The sequence below is a fragment of the Epinephelus fuscoguttatus genome, linkage group LG10, assembly GCF_011397635.1.
Source record: "Epinephelus fuscoguttatus linkage group LG10, E.fuscoguttatus.final_Chr_v1".
Classification (NCBI taxonomy): domain Eukaryota; kingdom Metazoa; phylum Chordata; class Actinopteri; order Perciformes; family Serranidae; genus Epinephelus; species Epinephelus fuscoguttatus.
In genome coordinates this window covers 23,695,543-23,710,665 of record NC_064761.1, presented here as the reverse complement: position 1 = coordinate 23,710,665, position 15,123 = coordinate 23,695,543, and the positions used below count along the sequence as shown (strand labels likewise).

Genomic DNA, 15,123 nt, shown 5'->3' with positions numbered 1-15,123 from the left:
ATCTCTGCTCTCTGTCCTCTGGCTGCTTGCAACCTGTTTTACAACCACTTTGTCATCAACAAACACTTTCAGCCCTCTAATTGTGTGAGTGGGCCGGCTGCATCCGGATAACCTTGGAAGATTGCGAGACCACGATTGCTTTTGCAGAGGTGAGACACTCAAGACCAGCTGTATGAAAATGTAGGTCAGGGAGAAATATTGAACTATAAAGCAGCTGTAAAGAGCTGGAGCAGCAGGCAAGCGGCCTGTTGCTCTGTCTATACGTTTATGTGGTAAGGGCGCTGGCTGTCCACTAATTACATTCAAGTGGGCACATGCAATGATGTCATGCTACCTTCGCAGCATAAGGGCAACTTCTGTGAGTCTGCACTTGGCACAGACAGGGCATCACACCACATGAGAAAGAGAAACTGTGTGGGTTTCTGTTGCTATTTCAACTCACATGCACAATTTGACAAGCCGCAAATACAGCAATGATTTAGAGCGCGTGTGTGTGTTTCCTGAAAGCACATCAATTCATAATGAGCTGCTGTGAAGCTTTTTATAGGACTCACCAACCGCTGGCTGAAATACATTAACCTTCTGTCTCTGGATCTCATTCTAAATCCATGGTGGGAGTGTTTTTGTTTTCAGTGAATACCTCAGCATGGCCAATGGGATTGTGTCAGCTGGTGAAAGACTGTCTGTGCAGATAACAATCCCCATATCCACCTCCTCTGGGCAGCTGGAAGCCCGTTTTCTCCCTCCTCATGTCTTATTTAGCCCTGTTAGTGTGCAGCGTCAGTGCCGGTGGTTTTAGTGAGAATATGCCCGGCTCTGGGGGAGCGTCTCCTGCACGCTGTGGACGTTGGGCTGCAGCCCCAGCCATGCAGACGCATATCACTAATGGCTACATCAGTACATCAGGATCAGTGTGTTCCAGTCGAGACTGTTCTGTCTGAACGACTGGCAGGAACTGTGTGGCGTGTGCGTAGGCCTGATGCTGTGTGAAAAGGAAGTGACAATAACAGTGAGAGGTCTTCCACATTCAGAACAGCCACTGCTGCTAAGTCACATCCCTCCCTGACCACAGGTCACATGAGCCTGTGTGAGAGATGATTCTGTCTCTCTGCCACTGCAGGTTTCAGATAGTAAGCTGACATTTACAGAAAGAAGCAACCTTGTCTTTTGTCTGTGTCACTTCCATTTATTAACTGATATGTTTAAGTCAAAGTAGCTGACACAGCTAATGCAGTTACTCTGACTCCAGTAAGAAGGGAAAATGTAAACAAAATATAACTGCTGGCTCTGAGTGTGTGATTCTATACATGCACCATTACAGTATGTAGATTTACAGCTCTTGTTTTGGCCCTTAGGAGATTCTCCATGGTGCCTCACCAGAGGAGAACAGACGTAATAGCAAATAAAATAACAGTCAGTATGCTGTTAAAGGACCTCTGGAGGTTCAGCCACCTTGTCATTAAAGGACCCATGTGATGTTCTAACAGCTTGCGCTTGTGGTGACGTCCCCCTGTGTGGCCTGGCTTCTCTGAGGCCAGCCAGAATGAATGGGCCTTCAGTACCTTAATTGAATAAGTTGTGCAGCCTGTTCCCTGGAAGCAAGCTGACAGAAAAAGGACAAAGAACCAGCCAAGACCAATAAATGAAATGTATATGTACAACACAGATTCTTCAGAGATAACACTCATTAATACCTGTAGCTTGTAGAGCTGAGAAATGCACTGTCTTTCTGTGTTTGCAGCCTCCACGTGACTTTTATTCAGCACCGCAAATCTGACCTCAATTTGTGCCTCTTAAGGTAAATCCCCACTTCTATTAAAGAACGCCGCAGCCAAACGTGGCCTGCTTGTTTTCCAACACAAATCTGTACACATCAACTTTATATGATTTTCTTTTTTATTGATAATTCTATGAGGTTCACATAACAAACCACATTTTCTTTTTAAAAAATAACATATTTATACTTTAAACATCTTACTTTACATCTTAATACATAAAAGGTGTTTTTTCTTTTGCACAGCAAAGATATGACACTTATGTTTCAGACAACATACCAACAGACATTATGTACATGTAGTCAACATAATACTCGAGTGAACTCCACAACAGTGCAAAGTAAAGTAAATGAAACAGGCTGTTACAGAAGCGCCCTGACAGGAAAATTAAGGATGCCTGTTTAGACCCACTGAACCACTTAAGGGAAAGAAGAAAACGTGCTTTAAATACGGAATGTTTTTTTGGGATCACGATGAGCATCTTTCAACAGAAAAATGCCACTTTTAAGAGAGAGACAGACAGAAAAAAGTTGGGTAAACAAGCCTGAGGATACAACAAATCCTCTTAAATAAAAGAGATGGAATTAGTGCCGTGCGTCCTGAGGCGCACTGGGATTTTGTCGGTTCAACCAGTTATCTTTCAAATGGGCATGCACTTGTTTGTCCTTTTTTTTTGCTGTGTTTACACAATCTTAAAACATCATTCAGTAGCCTAATCGTGAGTCCATGTGCGGTAATTGTCCCAGAACTTTATTTCTCTTTCTGGATCCTCTCAGTCAGTGGTGGAGGCGCCAGATTAGACAAACACTCTCCAACACAGCGACAGAGGAAATGTTTCTTGTGGAGACATCGTGGCTCAACCGAGACAGAGGGCGCCCAGAAATGTCTAAAATGATTCAGGCAATTTCCTGCACCTTTACCTCCTCAAAGCCATTAGTGAGCGGAGGGGGCTCCTGGTTGCTTTCAATGGAGGACTCGCTCCCCGTGCTCTCTCCAGAGAGAAGTCTGGTGACTCTGAGGTCAGCTTTCAGTGTCTGCACATCGTTTCCTATGCTCATCTCTCCCAAGTCATTAATAATCTGAGTCAACTCCTGTTTACCGTTGGCAACACAATCATCTTCCGTGTCCAGAATGTCCTCACACTCAAAGTGCATCGCCTTCTCCTCCTCCTCCTCCCCGACCAAGTCCTCTGTGATGGAGCCCAGTTTGGGTGCGCTCCGGCTGCGCTCCACCGGGGGTTTGTAGTAACACTGTCCGTTCAGCAGTTTCCTGATGGGGACCAACGGGATGGTTTGCTCCCCTATGAGCTGCTGCTGCTGGTGCCTGGCATCGTCCCTCCGTTTTAGTCTTTTGAACTCAGCCAGCGCCGTGGCCGAGGTCTGGTACAGCAGCAGCGCCATAGCCTTTGCCTTCTCCGGCTTGGACACCAGCACTGCGTGGCAGCGCAGCATCACGGCCTTGTGCTTCATCTCGTGCCTGTAAACCCAGGCGAAAATCTTGGGGAGTCTCGGGTCCGCGACGCAGTAGGTTATCCGGTGCAGCAAGTACAAGTGTCCCGGCCTCCTGGCTTTGTCGTCCACATGCACCATCCGGATGCCCTGCGAGCTGATGGTCAGCCTCATCTTGGTGCCGTTCTTGCCCATCTCGCTCTTACCCCAGATCTTGCTCACCGCCACGTCCGTGCAGCCGTCCCCTTTGGACTGGATGGTGGTGGCATTCCCCAGGTACAGCACCGTGTACGTGGGGTCCTCGCTGGTGATCTTCACCTTTTTCCTCTTGGACTTGAACATGCTGCCCACCCTGTTGAGTGCGCTCTCGGGGCAGGACTTGGCGAAAGAGGTGAGCGCAGAGTAGTTGAGGCTCACCGCATAGCCCTTCTGCTTGGACTGCTTGTCTTCCTCAATAAGGTCGAACTTGTTCTTCTTCCAAGGCAGCATTTTATTGCTGTTTCCAGTCAACAGCAACAAAGTCTACTGAGAGAGAAAGAAATAAAAAATAAACTCTGTATTACTACTAAATCCTAGAAGTGTTTATTTCCCTGTCAGGTCATGTATGAGCTACTCTATGAGAAGTGAACGCAAAGACACCGTACTTCATCTGTTCATCCTCTAAAGTGCTCTTGTCCATTGTGGTGTCTCCCCTCGTCTTATGTCATCGCAGCTCTGAGTTCAGACTGTTGCTCAAGGACGAGCTGCGCGAATTATATACAGGGACAAACCATTTGAGTGAGACTGTAGGGGGGGCTGAACCAAATGAGAATAGACTTGTATTGGTTTGTAGATATTGAGTGTGTTTATTGATACAATACTCTCACGTTTGCCTGTTGTGTCCAAATGGCTGCTGGATATTTTTTTGTACACAGTCAATATTTATTATTGATTATCAAATAATAGCATTTATCATAATAATAAGATGTTATTACCATTACTTTTACCAAGAAGTGGGAGTGTCAGTAAATAACTGTAGGCTGCTACTGAACAGAAAGTGTGAGAAATAAAAACATATACCAAAACCTCTCTATTGGGCTGTGGCAATTGTATAAGAGATGGAAACACAAGTAATGTTGTTTTTCTCTATTTAAATAAGAATACTTGCACTTATCTTACTCCTATTGTTACTTTATTAGGCACTGTTTTTTTTCTTTTGCTCCTTGAAAACACTTCTTATTTTGTATATTTGAATATTTTGCCAGATACTTATTACTCTATTGTTTTAAAAACTGGACCCACTGGTTGTGAAAGCTAAATTGTAGTTACTGTACTTAGTGTAACTGTAATTTGCAGCATTCTCTGGCACAAGGATTTCCCTTGAGATAAATACATTTCTATTGAATTGAATTGAGTGCAAAGTAACTGTGTCCCCATATATTTTAGAACAGTTTCTCTGATAAAGGTAAGGTTATATTTTTTCAAGTTGGATTTAAAACTTAATTTTCCCCTTGACATGTTTACTGAAAAAAATAACTTGGAATTTCAATTTTGTTCACTCTGATATCCAACATAAACATCATCAACTATCTTTCAAATCGCACTTAAAAGTAATTTTAATTTAAAATGAGAAACATGAAAATATGATAGCCACAACTGTACTTTGTCATCCATCAGCCAGTTCATCATAGTCGTGTTGCAATCTAGGAGAGCCCACTCTGAGACAGCTGTTTTATGCTGCCATCTTCCGGTTGTTATCAGAACTGCGTTTGTTGTATTTGTGTATATATTTATTTACCCTTTGCGCATATCCTGTGCAGCTTCCTACTTGTGCAATATTTCTATATTTTCCAGTACAGTTCTTCAGCTCCACGTGTGTATTATCCTGTGTAATTATCCATCATAGACATACAGTATCCATATTACTGAAAGGTGTGTATTGTGTATATAGCATCTATTCTAATTTATTTCATCTTATTTCATCTTGTTTGTATTCTTATTTGTATTTTTATTATTTGTATAATTTACTCTTTCCCTTTTCTTTTGTTTTTTGACTCTTGAGCTGCTGTAACTTATCTTAAAACTGACATGAGGAACGAATGGTACTGTCCTCATTTCCTTCAGGGCACATTTGATAGCTGGACAAAGAAGCGGACCGTACCATTGTTACGTCAGTGTAGAGGCTTACATTAAAGCAGATGTTATCTCGAGTTGAAGAGGTTAATTATACAAATGCAGTAGTGGAATTTGTAACGATGTGAATTAAACGTATGAATCAATTTCCCGGTAGCTGTGGTCGAGTCGTCATCATATAAGACTTGATGGTTTGGCCCACTTCCGGTTCTTACGACAACAACGTTTTGCACATGGGGCACAGTAGCTAGAGACATATAGCGTTTGGACCCTTCGGATATTTAACATTTCAGGTTTTTGTGAAGTTTAAATCATATTACAGACGTGACAAAGTCAGAAGTTAGCATGGGTAAGAAGAAAGCAGGAAGTCTGGTCTGTTGCTTGTGCCAGACTCCCTTGAGAAAATGTCATTTTATCAAAGCTTTGGGTATCAGCAACATGATGTATTCATATTAATACCTTTTCATAATAAATATGTTCCTGTGTTGAATACGGCATGGAGATAAATTACACATGAGCATTATTTTTGTCATACAATCACAAGATTACTCAGAACTGGCTCAAAGACTTTTCTACTATTACCCATGGTATGTTATCATACAAGACGAAGTCTGGTTTGTTGCTTGCGCCAAACTCCTTTTAAGAAATTGTCATTTTATCGCTGCTTTGCATATCGGCAACATGAGGTATTCATATTAATACCTTCACGTAATAAATATGTTCCTGTGTTAAATTCGGCATGGAGATACATTATACAGGAGCATTATTTTTGCCATATAATCACTAGATTACATAGAACTGGTTCAGAGGCCCTACCACTATTACCCATGGTATGTTTTCAAGACAGTCATGTAAAACAAACCACCATGACAACTGTTTTGGCAGAACACAACCGAGTTTAAGTATGTCCTCATGATAGTCATTGTCCATGATTTTTTTTTTCTGTAGTAAACACTGTAACCCCAGACTAATGTGTGGTTTGCATTTGCAGCTCCACACCAGTGAGCTGAATGATGGCTATGACTGGGGACGACTGAACCTGCAGTCAGTGACAGAACAAAGTTCCATGGATGACTTTCTGGCCACTGCTGAATTAGCAGGAACAGAGTTTGTTGCAGGTAAGTGATACCTCACCTGATTTCGTGCGAAGTTCTTGTGTTAAATGTTATACATGTATGTTGTGGCCAAAGATTGTCAAAAGGTTTTATCTATCAAGCATTGCAAGGTGTACTTATAGCCCCAGCACATGCCATTCTCTGGCACAGTATATAAACATCAAAGTGAATGAAGATATAGTAGTTGATCGTTGGCTATCAAACCGAATTCACACTGTTTGCTGCACAGCAAATTTTGGGGGTGTAACTGTTGGTACTGTGTCTATATAAAATGTGCTTATTGCTTATGTTTCTAATAGTGTAATCATTGAGCACATGGACTGTAAGGGTCACAGTGCGTCTCACCCTCACTGCTTAGAGAATCACAGGTAAATTGTTCTTGTCTTCTGAAGGAAGTTTGAATTTGGGCGGCAGCTTCGAGGGTTCTGTCTTGTCTCAACTGTTGCTATTTTATATGTTGCACCTCTGCCCTATGATGCCACTGCTGCCTCTGACTGTTCCTTGCTTTGTTTCCTTAGAGAAACTCAACATCAAGTTTGTTCCAGCGGAAGCGAGAGCAGGTTTATTAACAGCTGAGGAGAAAACCAGGCTGAAGAAGCTGCATGAAGACAACAAACACTTCCTCAGAATTCCTCGTCGGTAAGTAGATGAGTTCTGAATTTTATAAATTCCTGTGTTGTATGTTTTGCATTTTAAATTTTCTGATATCTCGCTCCCAATTTTAAGCCCTCACTGGGATGAAAGCACCAGTCCAGATGCGCTTCAACAAGCAGAGAAAGACAGCTTCTTGGAGTGGAGGCGAGAGCTTGCACAGTGTGTAATATTCTGTAACCTTTGCTCTTACAAATATATTGTTGCATTTTTACTGTTTAAGAAGTTATGTACAAAATCAAGAACAGCATATGTGGTTACAGTGTAGGATTATCAATGTCAGCAATCTAACTGCAAGTGTTATCTGTGAAGGCTGGAAGAGGAACAGAAGTTAATTCTCACCCCATTTGAGAGGAACCTGGAGTTCTGGAGACAACTATGGAGAGTGATCGAGAGGAGGTAAAAAACAAAAGTGGTGTACAGTTGTCAGCTTTTACCTGTGTTTAATGAGGAATGTGTTCTCCTTAAAGTAAAACTGTTTCCATGTTTTTTCTGCAGTGACGTCGTCGTTCAGATCGTTGATGCCAGAAATCCTTTGCTGTTCAGATGTCTTGACCTGGTAAGTTTGTGAGGCAGAGTTGCTTTGAGGGGAAATAAATGTTGCTAGTGGATGTTACTAAACTGCGACTACGTCGTTCAGTTTTTCTTTCCTTTTTTGTATGCGGGCACACATACACGTTCTAAATGCGTTGAATTACTTTTTGGATTTATTTTGCGCTGCTGTTGTTTATCTGAAGAGTTTTTTCTTCAAAGATTTGTACATTTCATTTGCTCTGACTGTAGTTATTTTTAAATAAGTAAAGGGATGAAATGAAATTAGAGAAACAAACTGTAGAAATACTACATAAAGGTAAACTAAACACTTTTCTTTTCTGTGCTGCCAGGAGGCGTATGTAAAGGAAGTGTCAGAGCATAAGGTGAACATGCTGCTGGTGAACAAGGCCGACCTGCTGACCAGGGAGCAAAGGCGAGACTGGGCCAGACACTTTCAGAAAGAGGGGCTGAGGGCAGTTTTCTGGTCGGCCCTGGCTGAGAGCGACAGACTGGATGCAGAGGAAAAGGTGAGGAGGTGGAGGAGTGAGAAGCCCCACTCTGAATACCGCTTATCCTGTTAAGGGTTGTAAGGGGGCTGGAGCCTATCCCAGCTGACATTGAGTGAGAGGCAGGGTACACCTTGTACAGGTCACCAGACTATCACAGGGCTGACACATAGAGACAGACAACCATTTACACTCAAATTCACACCTACGGACAATTTAGAGTCACCAATTAACCTGCATGTCTTTGGACTGTGGGAGGAAGCTGGAGTACCTGGAGAAAACCCATAAGACAGAAGAGCTCTCCCACCTCTGGTTCGAACCCTCTTGTTGTGAGGCGACAGTGCTAACCACTGAACCACTGTGCTGCACTCTGAATATAACCTGTAGATTCTCACGCATCTGTTAATACATTTATTCCAACTATCGCTTTTCAATATTGCGACATGCACGTTTCAGGCAAGACCTCATTCCTCAGAGGCCGTTTACACGTACACGGTGATTTTGATAAACGGAGACATCTTCCTTCGTTTGTGCCCTTCGTTTACACGCAAACGGAGATTTCTCCTCTGAAAACGAGTCTTTCTAAAAACTCCGGCCAGAGTGGAGATTTTGGAAAACTCCAGTTGCGCGTTTGCATGTAAACTGAGATAAACGGAGATAAACGGAGTTATAGGCAGCCGACATCACAGTATGCGCCGTAACTTGCGCCTGTGTCAAAAGTGCGACCTATGTTGCTATGGTGACAGTGGATACATGGAAGGTTTGAGCTTCTCGTTACACTGCCACCTACAGGTTTGGCATGCTCTTGTGTATATATACACAGGTAAGTGTAAACGAAGATCTTTTTGAAAACGGAGACGGTGAAATGTCCGTTTATGAAAATAGCCGGCGACGTGTAAACGGCCTCTCAATGTGTATTTCGGCAGTGTCCCAAACAATATGCACAGGTGGGGTTAATTATAGGTGACACTAACTGGCAGAACCAGTATAACAAGTAGATCCCAGCAGGAGGAGCTGCAACCTTTCCTAGCACAGAATCTCATGGGATGAAATACTAAAACAACAAATAACCAAGAAACACAGATATAATCACTTTATAAAACGCATCCCCTTGGTGATGAGGGTGTCAGGGAAATGCATCCATGACACCTCACTTTGGAGAATGAGGCTTTCTTCATCACCACCTCTCCGAGGAGCATTTGATAGAACAATTGGATACATTTCGTTAATACTCACACCCCCAGTGGGATGAATGAGGTTTCATTTGCTTATTTTATATGAAGTGAATATATTGTTATGACCTGGTCATTTAGGCCACAACAAAGAAGGGAGGGCCACACAGAAAGCTTAAGTTTTAAACAATGATTTTACTTGAAATTATAACAAATAATTACAAGAACAATAAAAAGGTATGAAATATTAAGTCAATAATCAGTATGAGACGGAAATGTTGGATGCAGTGAAAGCCCTGTGTGTGTGTGTGTGTGGTACAAAACAAAATAACCAAACCAAACAGAAACTGGCAGGATCTTGGCTGTCCGGGTAAGAGAGGGAATGTGCTGAGGAAGCCTGCTTTTATAGACTTCCTCACAGGTGTAGCCAGCCAGCATTCTCAGATAGAGGTGGAGCCTCCCAGCAAGCAGAGGTAGAGCTTCCCAGCAACCAGGAAGGTAAATGAACGGGAGATCAGCATAGCAGACAGCAGAGGGCCTTGCAAAGCAGCAGTGAAACCAGCCCAAGCCCAGCACCTGTAAAAGACAGCAAACAGCCAGCCAGACAGGAAAACAAAACACGGCCATGGCCGTCACAATATCTGCGTTGTTTCCTTGTTATGTCATGTATTAGATTTAGCCTCTGTGCTAGGAAAGGTTACAGCTCCCCCTGCTGGGATCTGCTTCCTGTATTGGTTGTGCCTGGTTGTGGTCACCCATAATCAACCCCACCTGAGTATATTGGTTGTGACATTGGGTCCGTCCCAAGTCTCTTATTTTTATAGTGCTACTGCTAGCTCCTCGCTTGAACCAGAAGTCGTTCGAGGTCCGCCATCTTCTAGGCCGTCCCAAGTCTCTTATTTGTGCAGTGAGGAGCTAGCGCTAGGAGCTAGCAGCAAGCTTTAAGCAGCTATGAGCTAGGATGGTCGAGAGCTTCCTATCCGGAAGAGTTTTTCAGCTGAACACCATGATGTATAAATACCCGCCCTCTACATCTGGCTCATTTGAACGAGACGGCGGAGAAACAGCGCAAGTGTACCCGTTACATGCATTCTTTGCAGTGAAACGCTGTAATTCACATGCCTACGTGACTACAAAGAGTAATGTTAATGATATTTCCTGCAAGACTATCATGTTGTAATGAAGTTTATTTCATTCACAACCTGTTGCGTTGTTCAGCGGACTGTTGGTGATGTGTGGCTGTTAAATGTGCAGCTGCTTATGTCCAGAACACATTTGTCCATCATTAATTGTCCTGCATGTCATGTGAGTGGAATAATGTTTAATAGCCTGTAGATAATATTAATTATTAATATTAATTAATATTATTACTTTCATTAATGTTGTTGTAAGCTACTGTCATTACCGTCTGTCCTGCATCTCTCTCTGTCTGTCTCTCTCTCTCTCTCTCTCTCTGTCTCATTGTGTCATACGGATTACTGTTAATTTATTATGCTGATCTGTTCTGTACGACATCTATTGCACATCTGTCCGTCCTGGAAGACGGATCCCTCCTCAGTTGATCTTCCTGAGGTTTCTACTGTTTTTTTTCCCCGTTAAAGGGTTTTTTTGGGCAGTTTTTCAGCTGTGAGGTCCTAAGGACAGAGGGATGTCGTATGCTGTAAAGCCCTGTGAGGCAAATTGTGATTTGTGATATTGGGCTTTTTAAATAAAACTGATTGATTGAGGCAGACTGACAGGTCTGATATGTCTTATTCACTCAGCAGCTGACTCGTTGAATGATGGCGAGTGGATTTAATAATAGTGATAATAATGATAATGATGCTTTTAACCTCAGATTGCTCAGGAGAAATGTGTCTGAATAATCTTGCTTGTTAGCATCTTCAGACTTTGATGAACATCTCTTCTTCCAGGGCATGGAAGTGGACGATCCAGAGTGTGAAGAGAGTGACCCAGAAGAGGAAGGACAGCCAGACAATGAAGACTCGGCCCAAAAAGGTGCAGCTAGAGAGGAAGACATGAAGGTAGCAGCAGAAGAAGAGGAGGTAGATGAAGAGGGAGAAGAGAGTGCTACAGAGGAAGAGCAACGGGAAACAGTATCTGTAGATGAGGAGGACTGGTTCACCTGCTCAGAGGATGAACAGGAGGAAGGGGCTGCTGTTTCATCCAGTCAATCCTCCTTTCACAACTCCAGCCGTCTGCTGCATAAGGATGAGCTGCTGGACATGTTTAAGGCTGTTCACAGTGGGCCCAGGTGTAAGGACGGACAACTGACAGTGGGACTGGTGAGTGAAAAGTCAACACTATAAACCTTACGCAGGCATCATCAACTGTTGTAAAGTGACTACATGTTTTTATTGTGCATGACTTCAACAGGTTGGATATCCTAATGTGGGAAAGAGTTCCACCATCAACACTATTTTCAGGAACAAGAAGGTGTCTGTTTCAGCCACTCCTGGACACACTAAGCACTTTCAGGTACAGGACTACTTTTTAAACCTCTCATTATTGATCCGTCATTCAGTGAATCAACAGAAAGCTTTTAGTGTGATTGTTTTTGTTGCCTTTTTTTGACATGAATCACAGACTCTGTATGTGGAGCCAGGCCTGTGCCTCTGTGACTGCCCCGGTCTGGTGATGCCCTCCTTTGTTTCCACCAAAGCTGAGATGATCTGCTCCGGGATCCTGCCCATTGATCAGATGAGAGATCACGTACCTGCAGTCTCCCACATATCCTCTGGATGCTTCTGGCACAGAATCCTGCAGCAGCTTTGTGTGCTATATGTAGAGTTTCTAACATGCATTTTCAGAAAGTGAAAGTAGAATTTTTATGATGGGACATAGGGAATTGAATTAAAGGCCTGTGAAAATAATTAGCAGTATGTCCTTCAGCAGGAGTGGGAGCAGTAGATTCCCGAAAAACTTTTCCCCTAGGGGCAGAGCCTTGCGTCCTGCGTCTCAGAGAGTGTTGTGTGTTCCTGATGCGCACTCTTGTTTGCTCACATTGAGACAACTCATCACTTTTTGGATACGCTAGCTAAACTGTGACTTAGAGTTGTTTATTAACTTACTGGGGGGCTATATTCTGATATCAGTGCTGTATCTTGCATCAGCATGCTTAACAAGGCACACTATCAGTTTCCATGTATACAGGTGTGAGACCAGATATACAAATTACAGGAAGACATTATCGTGTAGTGTTTGTTATGCTTGTACCGTGTATTATTTTTGTCTAGTTTGCCTGAGTTTTTGAGCTTAACGTTAATACTTTTTTAAATAAATTTTTTTATGCTGATCGTAATTAAGTCCTTAACAGATTTGTCACGTATGTCAGTTGATCCCTCGGCACGTGTTAGAGGGCACCTACGGCATCAACATCATCCGACCACGAGAGGATGAAGACCCCGACAGGCCCCCCACCCATGAAGAGCTGCTGATGGCTTATGGATGTGAGACTACCGCACATTTGTTGTGTTTGCATAGATAATAGATTAACAACAGGCCATTATTGTACTTAGCAGCATGCAACTCTGCTTTGAGAGTGACCTTTTATATCAAATGATAAAATGTAGGCTAGTATTTGCCCATGTAATACTAGCTTTTATAATGTTTCTCTTGAATAGAGTCTGATTATCCACTCATTTAACTGTTTTTTAAAGCACTCTGCTTTTAGAAGAGAGCAGTGATATACTGAATATGTGTTTCCATCTGTTTCAGACATGAGAGGCTTTATGACGTCGCACGGCCAGCCCGATCAGTCCAGATCAGCCCGGTACATCCTGAAGGATTACGTCAGTGTAAGTGCCAGACCTGAGTCAGGACTCAAAAACTTGGTGCTAGTATATTTTGTTGCTGGTTTTGCCTACTTGTGTATAGTAGGTAAGGGTGAGAAGGGCACAGAGAACCATCCATTGAGTACCAAAATGTGTAGACAGTCTCTTTTAAAGTCAACAGGCAACAACACACTGATTAAATGTTTAAACAACATAAATTATTTTAATCTGCCAATTGACACTAATCTGTTAAGCTCACCTGCAGCGTCACCTACAGTCAGTGTTAATGCACTGTGCTTCTGCTTTGTTTTAAAAGACGTCAGGGAGCTTTGGCCATTTAGCTGCATAATGAAGTGGCTGTTTGTTAAATTATGTACATCCTCTCCCTAACACACTCTTCCTAATTATGTTGACTCTTTAAAGGGAAAGCTACTGTACTGCCACCCTCCTCCACATATTAACGCTGAAGACTTCCAGCCACAGCACAACAAGTTCCTGAATAGAGACACGGACTGCTGCGACCTCTCCGCTACAACAAACAAACAGAAAATCAAGAGAATTGAAAATGTGGTTGACAAGAACTTCTTCCATCAGGTACGATTCATCTACAGTCTTCTTGTTAGTAAGAAAAATGCTGAAATAGTAGTTATTAGGTATCACAGAATAAAAGATACTCTGTCTCTATCTCCAGGAGAATGTGCGGGCGCTCTCCAAGGGGGTTCAGTCCGTCATGGGCTACAAGCCAGGCAGCGGACCTGTCGGCCCAGGGAAAGCTGGATCAGAGGCAGGGGTGGGAAAACCCTGGAAAAAACACGGCAACAAGAACAAGAAGGAGAAAGTGCGCCGTCTTAACAAGCATCTGGACGCCTGATGATGATCTGAAATCAAAGAACTTTTAATCACATGTCATTTCAGCAGGAATGGAAAAACCCTGAACTACAGCTCACACGTGATTCCAAAGGAATTAATGCTGAGCAGTGTTTGTAGGTAGATGTAGGCCCCTTAATCCTGTGAATATGGAAAGGTCACGCTGTCTCAATATGAATATATGAGCTGCATGATCTGTCATGTGCCGCTCTGGATAGAGTATCATATTGGTGCAATGCATTCCATCAACTGGATCACCAGTTGTACACCAGATCTCAACATGGTGTTTGGAAAAGGACTCAACATCCAAAGGGTGTGGATTTTCTTAGACATTGAACAGTACAATTTGTATTTTTAAGATGTTTTGAAAGACACATCACATAGTCTACATTAACCAGATAAATACTATATGTTTGAGACTGCTTTATCCAAACATAAATTGTGCTTACTGTAACTATGATGGACTATACAATAAATTGAATATTTTCATGTTAGTGTGTCACTTCTTCACTCCATTTCCACAATGTTATCATTAGTTATTGCTAAACAGTGCAACTGTGGAAACAAATCTCTTTTTTTTGACAATTAAATCACATATTTAAAGAATTAGCAATTAAAATAATTGACTTCAGATTTCCTTTTGAGTTAAAAAATGAACAAAGATTTTAACAACACTTGTTTTTGCTCCTACTTTTCACAGGTTTAAGTTAAAGATCTCAGACTTGATGCACTCAATAGATATATTTCTCCTAATTTTTGGTCGTAAATGTGATAAAATTCCCTGGAGTGTGCAATAGAAATCCGGTTGACACCCCGCAGCGCGACGCTTTTTGTGTGTGTTGGGGGCGGCACTTGACTCGCGTCAGTGACGCCGCCGGTGTGTTTTGGCCTTCAGTGAGCACCCACCTGACAGGTGTGGCATAACAAGATGATGACTAAACAGCATCATTACTACACAGGTGTGTCTTGGGATGGTCACAATTAAATGATCACTTTGATTGAACAACACAATGCCACAGATGTTTCAAGCTTTGAGGGGGCGTGCCATTGGCATGCTGACTGTAGGAATGTCCACCAGAGCTGCTGCGTTTGAACTGAATGTTCATTTCACTACCATGTGCCATCTCAAATGTTATTTTTGTGAATTTGGCAGTACATCCAACCAGCCTC

The 15,123-nt window shown here is 42.6% G+C and overlaps 2 protein-coding genes across 3 annotated transcripts; one reads left to right on the top strand and one right to left on the bottom strand.

Annotated features, from left to right (window-relative positions):
• Positions 1 to 1,878: 1,878 nt before the first annotated feature.
• fam43a (family with sequence similarity 43 member A) lies at positions 1,879 to 3,942 on the bottom strand. 2 transcript variants are annotated; one of them, XM_049587901.1, is made up of 2 exons: positions 3,868 to 3,942; positions 1,879 to 3,748 (listed from the first exon to the last, which is right to left on the bottom strand). In XM_049587901.1, exon 2 carries the CDS (start codon positions 3,710 to 3,712, stop codon positions 2,672 to 2,674), a length of 1,041 nt encoding a protein of 346 aa, XP_049443858.1. In that variant the 5' UTR covers positions 3,713 to 3,748; positions 3,868 to 3,942; the 3' UTR covers positions 1,879 to 2,671. The 2 variants fall into 2 exon arrangements, with proteins under 2 accessions (XP_049443858.1, XP_049443859.1); XM_049587902.1 differs by having other exon boundaries at positions 1,879 to 3,745.
• Positions 3,943 to 5,680: 1,738 nt separating this feature from the next.
• Positions 5,681 to 14,444, top strand: lsg1 (large 60S subunit nuclear export GTPase 1). Its single transcript, XM_049588639.1, has 14 exons — positions 5,681 to 5,707; positions 6,327 to 6,453; positions 6,969 to 7,089; positions 7,177 to 7,263; positions 7,414 to 7,500; positions 7,600 to 7,660; positions 7,986 to 8,162; positions 11,227 to 11,598; positions 11,690 to 11,791; positions 11,900 to 12,034; positions 12,630 to 12,762; positions 13,031 to 13,110; positions 13,510 to 13,680; positions 13,778 to 14,444. Exons 1-14 carry the CDS (start codon positions 5,681 to 5,683, stop codon positions 13,955 to 13,957), a joined length of 1,860 nt encoding a protein of 619 aa, XP_049444596.1. The 3' UTR covers positions 13,958 to 14,444.
• The last annotated feature ends 679 nt before the right edge of the window (positions 14,445 to 15,123 follow it).